The sequence below is a fragment of the Salvelinus namaycush genome, chromosome 7, assembly GCF_016432855.1.
Source record: "Salvelinus namaycush isolate Seneca chromosome 7, SaNama_1.0, whole genome shotgun sequence".
Lineage (NCBI taxonomy): Eukaryota > Metazoa > Chordata > Actinopteri > Salmoniformes > Salmonidae > Salvelinus > Salvelinus namaycush.
Window position 1 is genome coordinate 53374475 of NC_052313.1, and position 19674 is coordinate 53394148.

The window sequence follows — 19674 nt, forward strand, 5'->3', positions numbered from 1 at the left end:
ACTGATTCTCTCCATGTAGCCTGAGACAGTTTTTTACTTAAAACCAACCACATGATAATCAAATTGGTCATGCCATACTTGGAGAACTATTTATACTTGTAGTAAATACGTTATAAATACCCTACCAAATCCCATAAAAGAACCCAGTTTGAAAAATAAGTAGGCAAATGCACAATAGGTTTTGGTGGCATGCGCACTGGAGAGCATCAGTCGCCACTCCATTGCTATGCCCTCATTTATAGCACCAAAGGTCAAACTCAGATTGCAAATGTTTGCTGAAGTTTGTTTATGATGTTGCAGGCGTTTTCAAGCATATTCATACTGCTAGATGTATTCCAAATTTGTATATAAAAGCTCACACGTGACGCCAAAAGAAAGTTTACAAACATTCTCATACGTTTTCTCCTCATACTATAACAACGTTACTTTATTCAGTTACATTGTAACGCCGACATGTAGCCTACTCTCCAAAGATTTAATTTGGACGTTCACACTGAGGGGATTCGTTTATCTAGCCCGGGTTACCCCGATGAGAGGAGTTTGTATCGGGTGAAGGTGCGGCCTGACGGTCGTGAGCCGGTTCTAAACAAAAGTGAAGTAATTAAGCACGTGGAGTGATAAATCGGATTAGTGACGAGTCGGATTCTGTGCAAAAGTGATTGCGATAAAAACGCTTTATCGGCCTTCCCAATGAAAACTAGTTTGAACATTCAAACATTTATTTTTATGGAAAAGAGATGTTGTATGTTTCGGGACGATTGGCCGAGGGGGGCAGATTGCTGTTTGATTTGAGAGGGCGCTCCTCCCTCCCTGCTTTCCCCCGATGACATGGTGCGCCATTGCTCGGTTCAACCCGGGCCAGGAAAATAGAGCTCCCTCGTTTCACAGCACGCGACGGCCACGTACAATGATTATACATGGGGCAATGTTCAGTTGCGTGCTCAGTAGAATGCTCTATGTTTTGTGTAGGGTGTTTGTCTTTATTCATTAAATGTTCATGTGATATTATGTCCTAATATATTGGAATACATGATGTAGCCTATTGGCCATTGATATTGAAACTAGTGAAAAGTATTGATCATTGAGTGATATACTAATGTTAATTGATTAAATACCTTTTAAGGTGCATTTTGGATTATCTCCGGTCAATCAACAGAAACTACAGCCCCCATAGTTCCTTGCAAAATCTCACAGACTCGGTTGCTCTGAAATGCATTCAACTGAACAGCGCGCACACGAGTTCAGTCGGGGAAGAATTTAGAGGTAGGTTTTTACCTACTTTCCTTGTCAATTTATAAAGTTGTATGTACATTGTTTAAAACCCAATTATTGGTGTCAACTTCAGCTAGATAACAAGTTCACCAATGTTTCCTGCAATAAGATAATATTAACTCGCATGATGGAGTTAACATTAACTAGATAATGTCAGCTACTGTAGACAGTTAGCTAAATTGTTGATGTTGATGTTAGCTGTAGCTAGCTCTCTGACATTGTTCACTAGCAAGGGGCTTATCAAAATAGGCTCAGCTACCTCTTCCAGACAAGCTTAGCTACCTTTAGCTAACTGACGTTAGGTATTCCAGACAGGAATCTGGTTAGCTAACGTAACTAGTTAGCTAACATTGAATATGGCTCGTGCCAGCCATGCGTGCAGAAGTTGCACCCCTGTTTTAGCGAAAACGTTTTAAAGTAACTATGTCTGGTCTCACATGCATGCAGTATTGCAATTACAAAGCTATTTAACTATGGTAAACTGAAATGCAATAGCTGGTCAAGAGGTAGACGTTACAAAAGTCGTTCGTTGTGAATCTATTTTTGGAGTGTGTCAACCCCAAGTTAATAAATCAGTCCAAGAGAGAACAACAACATTATAATACACTGACTGCACCCAAATAATACTCGTGACCTGACAGCTCAGATCTGTTAGGGTTGTTGTTTACCATGGTTGTTACTATAATACGTGTGATTTGATGTCCCTGCCTGGAAAGGACAGCTTTGGACATAGGGAGTTTGGTTGAGCACCATCCCACAAAATAATGAAGAATACAGCACTCTGTCAGAAAACAAACTTTAAATGACTATTTGCAAACATTCTTGTATTTTACAGGTTCACAATGACCAGAGGTCCAGCTGTAAACTAGCTTGCTTTCAATCATTGTTAATCCTTGGAATGGAGCAAAGGTTGACATTCTCTCATACATACAGTATGAAAATGGCTGCAGGTAGCACTTTAACTCCATGTTCGTCATTGTGAAAGGTTTCTCTCTCACCCCCTCTGTAATGTTTAACACTGGATCCTTTGTGGAACTTGTAAGGGAGGAGTGCTAACAGGAATCTCTACTCATTGTCTGCTTAGAACATCTGAATTAGAGGTTTAGGCCCTACTCTCTGGTTTCTATGAAAATTCCTATAGCAAGCCTCTTCACTATAGCAATACCACTTAGTCGTTTGATACAGTCAGAGGTAGACTTGGGACTCCAGTGTCCACTGTCAGGCCACTACCATGGTGGACAAAGACGCTATGGTGAGTGGGGATAGGGCTGTGGAGGAAGAGGCTGAACTGGACCTGAAGGAGAACGCCCCTGGAGAGCCTGACCCTGAGATGGCTCTTCCCCCACCCGAGGACTCCTCAGACGGCCAGACCAAGACAGCCCGGACCTGGGAGTTGTCGGTGGTGTTCCTGTGTTTCTATGGGTTTATGGTGCAGCTGAAGCCTGGGGAGCCCTTTATAACACCAAACCTGCTCAGCATGGAGAAGAACTTCACCAGGGAACAGGTCAGTGATGCACAGTCATCCCCCTATAACAGTTTGGAATGTTGGTGTGCTGTGTTTTGCGTGAGAGTGCAATGTGTGTAGTGTGTGTGTGCAACTATCTGTGTGTGTGTGTCTTAAGTTAACCACAGTTTTTAAGGGTGGGTAGATGTGTAGGAGGTAGGGCTGCACGATGTGGGTGAATAATCGAGTTGAGAAAAAAAAAAATCTTACCAAATGTTGCGATTTGATGTTAAAGATCAAAATACTAGGGTGAACTGTTGGAATCATAGAAATGGAATAACTTATTACAAAGTAGGGCTGGGAATTGCCAAGGACCTCACGATACAATATTATCACGATACCTAGGTGCCGATACGATATGTATTGCGATTCGATGTTCCAAACATATTGCTCACCATTTGTCTGCTGCAGAGGAACGAGAGAGAGCCATGAGAAAATGAGTTTTGATCAGTCATGGAAATAAAAGTGCTGAAAACAAATTGGCTCCCTATTAAAATAGAAGATGGAGAACAGCGCAATTTCTGGGGGGCGATATTGTCAGTGGTATGATATACAGTCACAAATAATATCCCGATATGTAACTGTTTAAATTTTGTCCCCCATCGCTATTAAGAACCAAAGTGGAAAGCGGCATTGTTCTTGTTTGGAACGATTGGTTGACTGCATTGACCTAACAGAATAGCATGCACACTTACAGTGAATTTAACAGCAAGGAGGAGGAACTGCACTGCTTGGTGGGAAGCAGCCGCAAGAGGAGAAAAAAATGGCGTCCATTACACGTTTCAAAATATTGCAATGCGATATGGATCTCTTGCGATATGGATATTGCATGTCAATATTTTGATTACGATGTGAGTTCAATCATTTTGGAGCACTAGTAGGAAGGATCGAGAAACTTATCTTCACTCTTGCTTAGTAAACAAGTATATTGTTAGTCGTGTCAACTATTGCTATCGGTCTTCTACTGAATAAAAAAAAGTATGTATTTAACCTTTATTTAACTGACTTGCCTAGTTAAATAAAGCTTAAATGTAAAAAGAAAATGATATATATATTTAAAGGCCAGGGCATGTCAGTTCAACCTGAGGCCCAATTGATTTTGAGGGATATGAAAGGCAATGTCCTGCGCTGGAGGCTATAGCCTTGTATGACACGTAGAATGACAACCCTGATATAAGCTATATCAGCTGACACGAGTTCCATCTGAATTTATACTAGGAGCTTGAACTACAACTGCTCAATCCTAAAGTAATTGAAAAAAAAGTGCCAGTTTATTATTTTCCAGTGTTCCTTAGTCATGGAACCCACTGGACTGTAATAAGGCTATCACAGTGTGAGTGCAGTAACCGCTCCTCGGTATGGTCAAAGTTCACATTCCTACAAATTAGGTCAGTCTCTTTTTCTGATTGGTTACTGTAGGCTTGTCTGGCTCAGTATCAACCAATGAACCTAATGGCCTGATGTCTGCAGACTCATTGGAAGGTGTCCTTGCATACAATGTAGCTTTAGTTCAAATGAAGGGGATCAGTGAAGGTTTTTGCTCCCCTCATTTCCTGTAGAGGGGGATTAACGTTGTTGCATTGGCAAAAGGTGTCAGCACAGCGACAAGGTTATTCTGAACAGCATATGAGGCATGTGCATTTGTCAGTGTTCGAGGACTCACAGGAAACTAGCCTAAATATGCAATTTGAGAACACCTACCGGCACATTTTATATAGCCTTCAGCTACAACAACTTTTTACAAGGAGAATTAGATTCCATGTAGCCCTCTGTCTCTTCTATGTGGTCTCCCCCTCTCATACCTGCCATTCTCTTCCTCCAGGTGACCAATGAGATCAACCCGATCCTGTCCTACTCCTACATGGTGGTGCTGGTGCCAGTCTTCCTCCTGACAGACGTCCTGCGTTACAAGCCCGTCCTGGTCCTCTCCAGCCTCAGCCACGTGGCCATCTGGCTCCTCCTCCTCCTGGGCTCCTCCCTCTTAGAGATGCAGTTCATGGAGTTCTTCTACGGCATCACCATGGCAGCACGCGTGGCTTACTCCTCCTATATCTTCTCCCTGGTCACCCCAGAGCTCTACCAACGCGTGGCCAGCTACTCGCGCTCTTGCGTCCTCATGGGGGTGTTTGCCAGCTCGGTGCTGGGCCAGGTGCTGATATCCGTGGGCAGGCTCTCCTTCGCCATGCTCAGTGCTGTCTCCTTGGCCTTGGTGTCCTTCGGCTTGGTGCTCTCCTGCTGCCTGCCCTGGCCCAAGAGGTCCCTGTTCTTCAACAGGGCCCACCACGCTGCCCAGAGGAACCTCCAGGAGCAGGCTGCCGCCCAGTCAGAGCTGGCCAGGATGAAGCAGGGCGAAGCGGGCTTGGGTTCAGGTGATACCCCCTCCCTGGCTCCTCTCAGCTCTGGTTCCTCCTGGAGGGACTCTGTGTTTATTCAGATGCTGAAGGAGCTGAGGAACGTGCCGCGGAGGCCCAGCCTGAGACTGTGGAGCCTGTGGTGGGTGTTCAACTCCGCTGGCTACTACCTGGTGCTGTTGTACGTCCATGTCCTGTGGAACAAGGTGTACCCCGCCACGGAGAACAAACACGTCTACAACGGAGGGGTGGAGGCTGTCTCCACACTACTGGGTGAGGGATCCATTTCCCTAGGTTTTAGTCTGGGTACAAAGGCCCTCCAAAGCCAGGTATACAAGTGTTTTAATAACCAATGTGTAGTATTCACCTGGGTCTTTACTGTCTGACAGGGTAGGTGCCTGTGTTGTCCAAGTCAATGATTCTTACAAAATATTAACACCCCTACAGCAGTTGGCAGAGGTAGTAGTGAGACCACCATGGCAACATGCTTCAAGGTACATGTTTTCTCAGTCAAATGAGTTCTCCGGCATCACGTGACGTCAGGTCAATAAGTTTGTCTTAGACCAGGGTTTCCCATCTCCAGTTCTCCAGTACCCCCAACAACACACGTTGTTGTAGCCCCAGGCTAACGCGCCTGATTCAATAGTTGATGAATAGTTGACAAGTAGAATCAGGTGTGCTTGTCTGGGGCCACAACAAAAATGTACACTGTTGGGGTGGGACTGGAGTTGGGAAACCCTGTTTTAGACTGACCCCTCTCCAATGATTTAATTATGACTGAAGTTACATGACCTAAGCAGCTGACAAGGACAGGGGACATACAAAGCCCATCAATCTAGAAAGAGGAATTCCCATGAAGCAGAATGTGGTGAGACAACAGAAGACTAAACAGTCACGTTCTGTTGAAAGGTGGTGGAAGATGACGATGGTTTAAATGTTGATCACACAGGGAGATGACGCCAGACAATGTGCTGCTCCCCATAGTCATTTAGTATAATTATTTTATTGATGCATAATAATAACAAAGGCTTGCTGAACCAGCAATCCCCTCTGTTTGCCTTGATATGATGTCGTCAAACTGTGACCCTGAGTCCACACACACACACAGCATTTATTAAATGAAGTTCCCCCAAGCCTTAATCACCTACTCAGTCATTAACTTAGTCAGCTTATCTTCTTCGACTAACTTCACCTCGTTAACTCTGTCCCAGGTGCGATCACGTCGTTTGCAGCAGGCTTCGTGAAGATCCGCTGGAACGTGTGGTCTGAGCTGGTGATCGGTGTCATCACGGCTCTGCAGGCTGGCCTGCTGCTCCTCATGGGGACCACCAGCAACATCTGGGTCTGCTATGTGGCCTACTCCCTCTTCAAGGGTTTCTACCAGTTCCTCGTGCCTATCGCCATGTACGTTTCTTTAGTTTTATTTAACGTCGTTGTATACATATAATGGGATTTTGAGGATTTTGATGTTCAGATGTGTGCAGTATATGAATGCATTGTCATAGAACTGTCACGTCTTTCTTACTTTAGGCTGTACATTTAATCTGCTGACTATCCTGTTGTGGTGTTTGTAGTTTCCAGATCGCCTCGTCGCTCACCAAGGAGCTGTGTGCCCTGGTGTTTGGGGTCAACACTTTCCTGGCGACCGTTCTGAAGACCATCATCACCCTCATCGTCTCTGACAAGAAGGGTCTGGGACTAGACGTGCACTCCCAGGTCAGTCACACACACTCTGATTACGACCACGCTCAGACAACTTCCTGCAAGCTGACGTCACCCATATGGGAACACCATATGCTTTCTAATGAGTGCTGTTCTGTTCTCCAATAGTTCCTGGTCTACTTCTTCTACTTTGCCTTGCTGACGGTTATCTACCTGGGCTGTGCTGCCTGGGTCATCATTCGCCACTACAGGAACCAATCGGCAGGAGGGGGAGGGGACACCGACCAGGCCACGCCCACTGAGCTATGTTCCGTACCATCAAACCCCGCGGAGACGGAACCTCTGTCCAATGGGAACAACGTGAAGGCCTGAAAGAGATATTCCGGAATGTTGGCAATGAAGCCCTTTATCTACTTCTCCAGAGTCAGATTAACTTGTGGAGACCATTTTTATGTATCTGCATGCAGTTTGAAGGAATTTGCTAACTAGCGTTAGCCAAAATGCTAACTGCCGTTAGCGTAATGACTGGAAGTCTATCGGAACAGCTAGCATGCAAGTTGTTCCTGTAGACTTCCAGTCATTGCGCTAGCTAATGCTAGTTGGCATTGGCTCGCGAAACTACCTCTAACTTCCTTCATACTGGATGCAGAGACAAAAATTGTATCCATGAGTTCATCTGACTGTGGGGAAGTAGATAAAGGGTCTCATTGCCAAAATCCTCAACTATCCCTTGAACATTGTGTCATCTTTACATCAACACCTAAACCCCCTACACTGACATTGAGTGGTCTAAACGGTCTGGGAATCTCTCGCTACGGTTTCCACACGACTGCACAAGGACAGATGAGACTTAGAGGTGAGTCGAGACCTCATGACACTTCGTTGGATGTGTTGGTGGAGTGTAGTTTACCAGTATTAGTGAACAGTCACTGTTCTCAGCCCTTAGTGCCTTATCTGTTATATCCAACGTGTATTCAGTTCACCAAAAGGATGTTATTATGGAATACATCTTTTTTTCTCAATGTTTAAAGAATTACAGGCAGGGCCCACCTACATTACTACAAGATAAAAAAAAAAGCTCACTCGATCAAGCCTAATGGTCTTGTAAGCAGCGGTGGGAAAAGTACCCAATTGTCATACTTGATTAAAAGTAAAGATACCTTCATAGAAAATGACTCAAGTAAAAGTCTAAAAGTATTTGGATTTTAAATAAACTTAAGTATTAAAAAGTAAGAGTATAAATGATTTCAAATGACTTATTAAGTAAACCAGATGGCACAATAACATTTTTTTATTCATCAGTAGCCAGGGGGAAACTCCAACACTGAGACATCATTTACAAATTAAGCACTTGTGTTTAGTGAGTCCGCCGGATCAGAGGCAGTAGGGATGACCAGGGTTGTTCTCTTGATAAGTGTGTGAATTAAACCATTTTTCTGTCCTGCTAAGCATTCAAAATGTAACGAGTACTTTTGGGTGTCGGAAAATGTAAGGAGTAAAAAGTACATTATTTTCTTAAGGAATGTAGTGATGTAAAAGTTGTCAAAAATATAAATAGTAAAGTACAGATAGTTCTTAAGTAGTACGTAAGTATTTTTACGTACTTTACACCACTGCTTGTAAGCAGCAATACATGACCTCGTATGCGGTACAAATCACATTATTGTGGGAGCACCTCTTAGAGAATGAATTAGGCTGTTTGAGAAGGTTTGCATCCTAAGCAACCTGCCTCAACATTGTTTCGAAGTACAATAGACCAGCATATAGCTACTGTAGTAGGTCAATTTAAGGAATTTCCTTTTTCGGCTTTAGACCAATCCCTACTTCACACTCAAAACAGTGTTTTGTTTTTAATAGAGTTTGGGCCTAGTTGTCAGCCTAATGTTCTCAGAGAGACTGTTGACATGTACTATGTAGTGGCTGCTTTGCTCTTCTTATCCCAGAAACATCCCAAATGGTGTTATCCACTGGTGAATATGTTCACAGTTTCCCAATACAGAGTAATCATATGTTCCCTGATAATGTTGAAGCACATTTATTTTCATAACTGACTGAGAAAATAATAATCTCAAGTAGAGGGGACCAATATGAAATGGTCTACAGAAACAGTCTTACTAATTCTACTGGACTACTTCTACTGATGGAACAATAGCCTGTTATATTCAGCAAATGATTCACTGTTGCGATCATTAGGAATTCTCGACAATTGCTGCAATTGTATTAATTAGCGAAAACCATCTTTTTGAATCTGTGTATATATTGTTAGCTGTATAGTAGTCCTCCAGTGAGCGGTATGTGCCCCACAGGATCATGTTTTCTATGTGATCACATTAGCATTGCTTTAGATTAAGCAGACACGTGACAGGATGCATTTTTGGGCTGCTGAATCTTCCTGAAGATTTTTCTTTGAAAAGTGTGAAAAGATTTTCTAAATCAGCCCTTTGTGTGTATGTTCACTACACTCCCATTGTCTTAGGTTTAATCAGCGATTGCTTGTGAACAAAGCAGATGCCAATTGTTTTAGGGCCTTCAAACTAAATATCAGTGGACTTTTTTTATTTCACCTTTATTTAACCAGGTAGGCCAGTTGAACAAGTTATGCTTGCTGCCAGTGAGTAATTCAATGCACCTTGTCAGGAAGTGTTTTAGCTACCATTTTGTGTATAGTTTTGCTTACGGGAGGGTGGTGTAAGTTGAGCCATTTTTTACGTTCAGCATCACTCCAAGATATATAGTATTCTTTCTAACAAAGATATCTACATATATTTCAGGATGTTGTGTATCCCTGGAATTAATCAGAATTAATGTGAACTTTAGTTTTGAAAACATAGTTTGTCTGGGAAAAAAAGTGGTCTCTTGGGACAACTTACCCCGGGTATAGGGTAAATTGAGCCGCAGAATAGGGTAAGTTAAGCTGCATAGAAATGTCTCTACTGAATGAAATATTACCAATACCTTTAAAAAAAAATTATATCTATCTTTATTTCCCGTACACAATTGCTTTGTTTTCTTTTTAATAATTTAGCACATTTTAACACAGGCTTAACTCCTAACAAACACTTTGTATTTTATATATATATATTTAACATTGGCCAGGCCCTGTTACCTCATATCCCAGCGATAATGCCTTGCATTATGCCTGGGAAGAAAACACTTCAATTTGCTCAACTTGCCATTGGCTCAACTTTTACCCCAAGGCAAACATTTTGATTATATTAGAACACACAGATACAATAAAGCTCTTTCATGCTGATGTATAGAATAATCTTAAAATTATCTACTTTGTTTTAGATACAAGCATCATGAAACCTCTATAACAGAAATTAATTTGACTTGGTGAAAATCTTTTATTTTTTATATATTTTTTTTTACTTAACTTTTTCCATATGGCTTCTTCCTTCAGACTCCATGAAATGATGACCTCTTCCTAGATATTTGGTCAAATTATAACATTTTGTGTATAGTTTCCTAGAAACAAGGGTGGCTCAATTTACCTCTTTGGCTCAACTTACCCCACTCTCCCCTATTTTTTTAAAAATGTTTTCATGCAGATTTGTCTTTTCTCCCCCAGCAGTGCTAATCATATGCTCATTGTCATCTTTTCTAATAGGAATCCCACATGATTGTGAATGTGTAAACTGGAGTATAGTTGTTATGAAGTACTGCAAATGAGTTTGAGGATTTAGCTATGAGCTGGCAGACCTTTATTCTGCATGTTATTTTCCAGAATTTTAGAATTAGCTATTTTGTATTGTTTTAATGCAGGGGTTCTCAAACGTTTTTGCTTCGTGACCCACCAATTGAGCTGTCTTTTGAGTCTCGACCCACCATAAGGGTTGAGTGGTAAAAAAAGCATACACAGACCAAAGCATAAATACAAAATATGATCTTGGCAGCGGACACACTATTTTGCAGTTTCAAAGCAATTCCACATCCTGCCATTGAGCTGAAATAATATTTTTGCAATTTTAAAAACAATTTCCTGCAATTCTGTGGATTTTGCCATGGAGCTGAGATTTTGTTTGCTTTTAAGCAAATTTCATACAATTCTGTGTATTTTGACATGGGTGGTGTTCTTATGCACAAACAATATCGGTGGGGGCCTGATTGTCTAGTTTTTATTTTGTTGATTGTAAATTCTCAAAGATTATAGGCTATTATTGAAAAATGTATATGTCTGTTCTCTTTTCTGCATCCCATCCCAGTTTGGGAACTACTGTTTTAATGGAACAATATATTTATCTGTGTGCGTAAGAGTGAAATTGGGTTTTCTTAAATGTTTGGCACTGAGGAAATAAAATGCAAAATGAAGTTGAAAAAATTTAAATATCTTTTAGGCTTATATGTTTATTCTTTGGAATCTCATGTCTGGTGTACCCTTTACATTCTAAGTGTGTTTATACCATACTTAAAGTACGCCCATAAATGCAGATTACACCTACCCAATTTTTTTTTGAAGTTGCCTTTAATTTAATTGCTGTGCATAGGAAGTGGTTTGCTGAATTCCTGTCCCCTTGAGTAATCTTAGAACCATTTTACTACAAAACGCATACAAAACTGAGAAATCATGTCAGAATATAGACTATAGTAGTTGAGTGCCTATTAATTACATGTAGGGTGGATAAAAGATGTGCGTGAACAATACAAGCACTTAACTTGAGAACACATGTACAATGGGTCCGGAACACGAGATACGCAACTTGAACTTTGCACTATTCTCTAATTGATTTAAAAGGGCATATCTTACGGTAGGTTTCAGCCTATAGTGATGAGGTTGTAGAGTATACAATGATTTTTACATGGTCATATGGCCTCAAACAAATACAAAGGTATCAGATGAATTGCACCTAATGGTCTATATGCCGTGCATTATATTAGCCAACGAGTTCAGTATTGGATATCAGTATAGGATAAGATTTGTAACGTTAACTGTCAGAATTGTTCATGTTTATTATTGTCACACTGACTTCAATCAATGCCGAATATACACTTTGGGTGAATGACTGTGAACCTATTTTGTTGCTGTAAAAAAACAGACTTATGTCAACATTTTATTTTTGATTTACAAATAAATCAGTTTGGAAAAACAATGTAGCATTTGTTTGTTTGCAATAAACGTTGATGACATTGAGAGAAATGGCACAGTACATGTCATCTCAGGAAACTCCTCGTCAGTGTCATACACCGGTTAATTCAGTGAGCTGCAATGCTTTCGTCTTTGGATTTTGGATAAAAAGCTTTATTTAATTTCTATGACAGTGCATAGACATGAAAAACACTTAAGAGCACTTTTGAGGATTTTGAAACGCAAAAGGACATTGCAAAACAAAAACATAGTAATTTGATTTTTGATACAAAATGTCATGATTCTTGGCCCAGACTCATCTATTCCTGTCACTACATAGATCCATGGAGTCCATTACTGAAAAGTGTGAATGTTAAAACTACTTTAAAAAATGTTAATCGCAAAATAAATACTCCTTTTGTTATCAAAACGTTTAAAATATCCTGTTCCCTTTGATGTCCGCTAGCAAAATAAAACCGTCCAACATTTACGACAATGTTATAGTGCTTCAAAAACTGGTTATATGTACTGATTACAACAAAAAAGTAAAGTGAATAAAAAATTACAACATTGGATAATAAACATTTAATGTACAATACTGCAACAATTAGCTTGTTGGACTCATAGAGAACAGAATTAGTCTCCTGTTTAATCTGTAGGTGTGGTCTGTGGTGTGGTTTGATTCTAGGGCAAACTGTTAAAAGGCTATAGACTTTATACAATGCAGGTATTATGCTTTTGAGGGTAAGACCACAAAAAAATAAATGTACATTGATAGTCTGTCCTCTAACCCCCAATGAACATGGCTTTCTGAAGTGGACAGTGAAAGGAGAAGTGGAATGAATACAAACTCTACTGAAAACTGCAGTGTTGAGGTGTTTACAGAACAGTGATTTAGACGTATGTGCAGGGGGTCGTGGTGGGCTGTTTGGTCAGCTGCAATCAGTGTATAAAGGGGGGTGGATTGGGGCTTAGGGGGGTCCATCTCTTAGCCTGGTTGTTGCTGTTCTTGATCAACCCCATATTATGGACATGTGGTCCTATTTGGCCAGCTGGACTGAGTGTATTGGAGAAGGGGAATGTAGCTGTTATATACAAAGCACCATTGTGTGTGTACGTACCAGTGGAGGCTCCTCAGAGGAGGAAGGGGAGGACCATCCTCAGTGAAATGTCATAAAAATGTAAACATTAGAAACATTCAAGTTATACTTTTTAGATATTAACTATACTAAATATATTCATATGTCACAATAATTGATTAAAATACATTGTTTTGCAATGATCTACAGTAAATTCAACAGCACTGTCTGGGGTAGCACCATGGTGTAGCTTAATTTTTGTGTCCAGTTAGTGCAATTGATTTAACATTTTTAAAAGTTAGCTAGCTACTGAAGTTAGCGAGGCTATCTACCAGCGTGAGTGTGCAGTTTGTGGACTTTGTTGAAGAACCCCTTTCATTCTCTGGGGTACATGGAAAAGGGAGGGTCGACCTCTGCCTGAGATCAGTTTCATGAAGAAAGATGAAAAGGTGAGGGCGTTCAATACCAACTGGTATCAAAAGTAAAGCTGGTAACAGGGAGCCTTTTATCAAGCTGCCTGTATTGCTGGCCTTGCCTGCTTTTGGGAAAGTCTGAGCCTTGGTCGAAAGGTGTGTACAGTGACCTGAAGAACATCGATCGTTCAGCTAAACGGCAAACCAAAAGCAGGGAGCATATAAATGCCGACATCACATTCAAGCTTCTGGGAAAAAATTGCATCGATAAGAGGACATGACGAGAGGGAAAGTTCCCGCCAACAAGGGCAACTACAAGGAGCTTACAGAGGTAATTGCTCGTTACGATGCTTTACTTGCTGAACATATCGAACTTTCGACTGTCGTTTCTAGGATGTCGAAAACAATTCAGAATGATCTGATAGCTTCATTGCATCATCCATAAACATTTCGATTAAAGAGAGAGGTTGACAGCGCGCTCAAGTAAGCTTTCCACTTTCCTCCGGTATTTATTTAGCAAAGATGATAACACAATCACTCTGGACAGACACAAGCAAAAACTCATGACATAAATGTTGCAGCAGCCTAGGCTACACCAAACGCTAGAAATCAGACATGCTGTATGGGATGAAAACGAGACTATATTTCAGTCTGATCAACTGTAGGCTCCTAATAAGAGCAGCTGCATATAGCCTATGCACCCTGTCCATCTGGCCCGGGTAAACTGATTGGTAATGTTATGTATTTATAGTCCATTTGTGTGTCAGGAGAAAATGTGAATGTGATCAAATTTAGTTTATATTCAAAACTGGGCTGGCTAGGCTTATTAACTTATTAATCAACATAATAGCGATGATAGATGTGAGTAAATGTTTTATAAGGCCTACAGTTGCATAGGCCTACATGATGCAAACATGCATAAAGCAAGCTCAGCCCAGTTGTCTATTTGTCTGGGTAGAGGAAATCCCCCTACTAATCTAGTCTAAATATCATTCATATGAACAGGTGTAAGGTAGCTGCAGTTTGACAGGGGTTTCATCCCCCCCAGGGCCAGGAGTTTAAAAACAACATGTAACCTGATTAGGAAAAACTGGTCCCTTCATAGCCCATATAAAACCTTTTTACAACTAATTAATCACTGGCATACCTTATAGGGTCCAGAGTTTTCCTAGTTAGGTTAACGTATAAGGAAAAACTCCAGGCCCCAGGGGGTAAAAATTGCACCACTGCTCTGGGACCTACGGTGCCACCAGTCTGCTTGCAGTTGTCAGTTATGGTCAGTTATGTGTATGATCAGGGCTTTATTCAGGAACGTGTCTTGGGCTACTTTGATGTGTCAAGTGGGCGAGATGCCCAGTCTTTGTTTGACTTAATGAATTTTGACATGTCTGAGTTTAACTTCATAGAGAAACTTGTCCAAACCTATGATGGCGCAGCTGTAATGGAATGTATCTGCTATTTGTATTTCCAGCTAAGTCCCCTCCTGTTCCCTAAGAGGTGATGACTACTCCACTCCATTACCATTACCAACTCTCTCCTGACATGAACTGAAGCCACGTCTCATGTGCCCGCTCATCCACTGGCACGTTGAATGTTTCCTCTCCAAGCTCTGTGAGTCCCCCTATCAATTTTCTCTCATTACTGTATGAAGAGTCAATCACATACACAATCACATTATTACACATCAATGAGTATTACTCTTTGCTTGGACTAACTCATTCTGAGCTCTTTTGTCTAACTGTGTAGTGTGTTGTGTTATTGTTTGTCTTTCCAGGCAAATCCTGTTCTGCACTGGTCAAGCCGCTGAACATCTCAACTCATGCCTCATACAATCACTGCTGTGATTACTTTCCAACACTGTAAGTAGCCCTCTCATTCCCATTCCCCATAATAGTGTACTATAAATGTCTTTATTAAATGCTTTAGGTTAAAATAATTAGTCATTGACGATTTTTGAAACACACTTTGTTGTCTCCGTGCGTTCCGCGCCTATACCCTGGGTCTACCATCCTCATACATTTTTTAAGTCACCAGCCTCCACTGGTATGTACGTTTTGTTAGGCCTCCTGGATTGGCTGATGTGTTTGTGTGTGTGTTTCATTAGGCTTATCTCTTGATCTGGCTGTAGTGTGTGTGTGCGTTTGGTCGGTCAGTCCTATCTCTTGAACTGTTCGATGTAGCTGTTCTCGATGCAGAGCACGGCGTAGGAGCTGTGACAGCTGCTGGTTCTCTGTTGGAGGAGCTGGCCCCCCTGTAGAGAGGAGGCCATGCCCGTCAGCGCCTGCTCCCCTATACGCCACGTCTCACAGTAGTTATCCACCTGGCCGTGCCCCCTGCTGGTCGAACCGTGCCATATCATCTTGTCTGGCCTGGGTGAGGAGAGGGAATAAGGGAGAGAACGAGATGAAGGGATGAATCATCATATCTTTGCTTCCATTCACTTTCTCAGCTGTTAACTTTACATAACTTATCAATGCCTCCTTATGGATGTTGTAAAAAGAGAGGTTTTGATATTTTGTGTATTGTGAGTGATATGTAGAAGTGTAGTTTATCACCATGTGCCGTCTGTGAAAATGTCTTTGCCATCGAAGGAGTAGATGGGTACATTGTCCTTCACTCTGCCCTCTGAGTCACTGAAGATGGCCTCCCAACTGTCAAACAGGACCTCGTCCTATAGAGGAGACAGACAAATGGTTAGGGACGGTTGCTGCCAATTACTTAAATGATATGGAATGATACTGGGATTCTGAATGATGCTGAAAATGCATCTCAGTCTTAGCCGACAGTACCTTTAGGTTGACGATGGGCATGCGGTCTCTGTCTGACTTGCGGACAATGCTGTAAAGGTCCTGGAGCTTGGAGGAGAGGAAAGCCCGGAAGGTTCCCTTCAGCCCGATGGCCCGAGCCTGGTTGAAGCACAGGAAGTCTGCCCCTCTGATACCCCGCATGTTACCCCCCTGGGGGGCGTTCAGGGCGACCAGGTGAATCTGCAGAAGGAAAGAAGAAGAAGAAAAGTCTGCTTTTAAAAACGTGCTTCCCATCACATCCACGATCAGAAGTATTTCAGCAGTGGCATGTTTTTAGGTTACATTTATAACATTTAAATCACTGGCTACTCACGCTTGGGCCTGACGTGTGTTGGTGGCTGGGGGTCTCAAGGGGTCTGGGTCTGCGTTGTGGGGTTACAGGGTAGCGGGTGTCTGAGTAAACCGGGTTCTGTGGGACAGGGGCTGGCTGGGGCTGGACCGGCTGAACAGGGTCAGGGTTGTGCTGGCGGTCTGTATAACTGGGGTACCGTGGATCAGTGTGTGAGGGGTATCTGGGGTCTGAATGTGAGGGGTAGTGTGGATCTGGCTGGGCTGGGTAGCGTGGATCTGGCTGGGCTGGGTAGCGTGGATCCGGCTGGGCTGGGTAGCGTGGATCCGGCTGGGCTGGGTAGCGTGGATCCGGCTGGGCCGGGTAGCGTTGGGCCGGGTAGCGTGGATCCGGCTGGGCTGGGTAGCGTGGATCCGGCTGGGCTGGGTAGCGTGGATCCGGCTGGGCTGGGTAGCGTGGATCCGGCTGGGCTGGGTAGCGTGGATCCGGGTGAGTCGGGTAATGTGGGTCGGGGTAAGTAGGGTGTTGTCCCTCAGGCTGTGGCTGGTGGGGGTCTAGCTGTCTGGGGGGTTGCTCTGTGGCCGTGTTGGAGGGATGATCTGGCTGGTAGTAGACCACTGGAGGAGGGTCGACAGCTGCTACCTCATTACCCTGCAGATGGATACAGACAGAGAAATCATGTCAATAAGATTCACTAATGTGATTAATAACTTCATTAAGTGATTCCCTCACTGTCACAATAGTGTATTGTGCACATTTCCAACGACTTACCTGGTCAGGGGGTAAAGCTATGTATGGTCCAAGCTGAAAGGTAAAACTTCCAAGTTAATCATGTAAACATTAACAAAGGATGAAAGTGTTTTATAAATATAGTGGCTTGCATTCATTACACTGGTAAACACTGCACCTGGATTTGCCGGAAGCCATCTCGTACTCTGATGTAAAAGTCTGTTTGGTCGACCAGATACACCAGCGTCCCCTCTGCCTGTCGTCTGGCCGTGGCTGTCATCGTGTCATATGACCTCAGCACCATCACCTGTTCAAACGTGGACGACAAGGAGCTAAAAGATGCCACATCCTGGAAGTGGTGTATAAATCATCACAGTGAGGCCCCGTCCAGAAACAGGCCCTAACCTCCTAGACCCTACACTAGGAATGGAGGGGTTAACAGACTCACCCCAGAGGAGTGTCCATCAGTTCCAGGTGGGCCAGGAGGGCCCGGAGGTCCAGGGATGCTGATAGCTGAGATGTAAAAAGATCACATTCATTGAAGCTGTTAACCAAGGCGCTACTGCACTTCATGTCACCAGAAAGTTGTTTCTGCCTATGTACTGTATGTATGTATGAGTGTGCGAGAGAGTACGCCTCACTCTGTGTTGGCCTGTAGGCTCCAGGTGAGGAGGATGATCCTGAAGGTCCGGGGGGCCCCGGTGGGCCTGGGTTCCCTTGCCTGCCTTCGTACCCTCTTCCTGGGTTACCTGGAGGGCCCTGGGGCCCTGAAGGACCGATGATGGACTCTCCCTTTGGCCCCTGGAGATCGATAGATTAGATAGATATTTGTCTTACTCATTAAAACTTTCTGATTGAACTCCATTCTACATGTCTTTTGATGCAAGGCACTGATAAAACGTGGAGAATGCAGTAAAATAAAATGGCTGTTGTTGTTCAGTGGTTATTCTTACTGGAAGTCCTGGAGGTCCAGGTTGACCACCCTGTCCACTGTAACCGCCACCATAATATCCTCCGGCTGGCTCGCCCTTCTCCCCCTTCATCCCCGAGTCTCCTCTCTCTCCCGTCATCTCCTTCTGCAGGGACACACACACACACCACGTCATTTGACCTCACGTCAAACACATACAGACGCATGGCGGGTTGTGAGTGTAGATCGCCTTTGTAGTTACGTCACTTACCTTGAAGGTGTAGATGTCAAAGTTGGACGTGAGACCTAGAGTGGAGACGATAGAACGTGAGTTCAATCAGCTCAATCTCATGTGTTATTTACTACCGCTGCCCTTAGGTGTACTAACTAGCTGGTTTTACTGTACCTGGTACCCCAGGTATTCCTGGTACTCCACGATCACCTTTCTCTCCTTTGGAGTCTGATGGGTGGAGGAAAAAGGCCAACATGTAAGCGAACACATGACATCGTTTTACATGTAACGTTTTGTGTCATGGTGTGAGACTGGCCAATGAGAATGAGTTGACTTACCAGGATATAACCGTGAGACATCATCATACCTCTGAGTGTGAAACAGAACAAAGGGGAGAAGAGTTACACTACTGTACCTTGGAAAGAGACCAGATCAATTTGTTAACCCACATTAGTGACTCTGTGGGTTTTAACAACCTGACTGACTACAGCATATAACTATCACAACACCAACGTCTGGGAAAGATACAATACTGGATCAGACATCTACTCACATTGAACCTGTCCAGAGGTACTGCTGGCCCGGGGGGTCCGGGTGGGCCAGGTGGTCCTGGAGGACCCTAAAAACATGGATCAATCTGGGTTAAACTGATGCCCTGTCTGGGTCATGACGGTCTAACCACACCACTGCTTTTATGAATGATTTGACATGCTGACCTCTGGGTTGCATCCCAACAGTCTTACATGTATGAATCCCATCAATCACCAACCAGCGGTGTCATACTTACTCCATATCCTCCAGTCCCTCCAGCTGAATCCCCCCTCTCTCCTTTGACACCATTCAACCCAGGACGACCCTGTAACCAACACACTGTTTTAGATCCAGCAGCAGTACATCACCAGTTTGTTAATACTGAATGGGAAATAGCACACTTGGATTCTTTCTAAGTCACACTTCAGTGCCATTTAGCAGACACTTTTATTCAAAGCGACTTACAGTCATGTGTGCATATATTTTTACATATGGGTGGTCCTGGGAATCAAACTCACTGTCTTGGCATTGCAAGCGCCATGCTTTACCAACTGAGCTACAGAGGACCACCACTTGGCTGATAGCTGAACAGAGATACTTACCGGTCTACCTGGCATGCCTATATCTCCCTTTAGACCAGCTGGACCATAGGGACCCTATAGAGAGAGAGAACAATATAAATCTACCAGATGGACCCTATAGAGACAGAGAACAATATAAATCTACCATAGGGACCCTATAGAGACAGAGAACAATATAAATCTACCATAGGGACCCTATAGAGACAGAGAACAATATAAATCTACCAGATGGACCCTATAGAGACAGAG

At 43.1% G+C, this 19674-nt stretch overlaps 2 protein-coding genes across 2 annotated transcripts in view; one reads left to right on the forward strand and one right to left on the reverse strand.

Moving 5' to 3' along the window:
- The first annotated feature begins 1162 nt into the window (after positions 1 to 1162).
- Positions 1163 to 7408, forward strand: LOC120051445 (reduced folate transporter-like). The gene is made up of 6 exons (XM_038998307.1): positions 1163 to 1263; positions 2108 to 2776; positions 4599 to 5400; positions 6339 to 6531; positions 6702 to 6843; positions 6958 to 7408. Exons 2-6 carry the CDS (start codon positions 2504 to 2506, stop codon positions 7159 to 7161), a joined length of 1614 nt encoding a protein of 537 aa, XP_038854235.1. The 5' UTR covers positions 1163 to 1263; positions 2108 to 2503; the 3' UTR covers positions 7162 to 7408.
- A 4440-nt stretch (positions 7409 to 11848) lies between these two features.
- The window catches only part of LOC120051446 (collagen alpha-1(XVIII) chain-like), a 75116-nt gene continuing 67290 nt past the window's right edge, over positions 11849 to 19674 (reverse strand). The window contains exons 27-41 of the mRNA XM_038998308.1: positions 19447 to 19500; positions 19101 to 19169; positions 18867 to 18932; positions 18652 to 18682; positions 18488 to 18541; positions 18353 to 18387; positions 18125 to 18247; positions 17813 to 17972; positions 17620 to 17684; positions 17350 to 17478; positions 17214 to 17246; positions 16467 to 17093; positions 16136 to 16333; positions 15902 to 16017; positions 11849 to 15715 (exon numbers count right to left, since the gene is read on the reverse strand). Of these exons, the coding sequence (XP_038854236.1) occupies positions 15502 to 15715; positions 15902 to 16017; positions 16136 to 16333; positions 16467 to 17093; positions 17214 to 17246; positions 17350 to 17478; positions 17620 to 17684; positions 17813 to 17972; positions 18125 to 18247; positions 18353 to 18387; positions 18488 to 18541; positions 18652 to 18682; positions 18867 to 18932; positions 19101 to 19169; positions 19447 to 19500 (1974 nt within the window). The 3' untranslated portion in view covers positions 11849 to 15501. The remainder of the gene's footprint in view (positions 15716 to 15901; positions 16018 to 16135; positions 16334 to 16466; positions 17094 to 17213; positions 17247 to 17349; positions 17479 to 17619; positions 17685 to 17812; positions 17973 to 18124; positions 18248 to 18352; positions 18388 to 18487; positions 18542 to 18651; positions 18683 to 18866; positions 18933 to 19100; positions 19170 to 19446; positions 19501 to 19674) is intronic.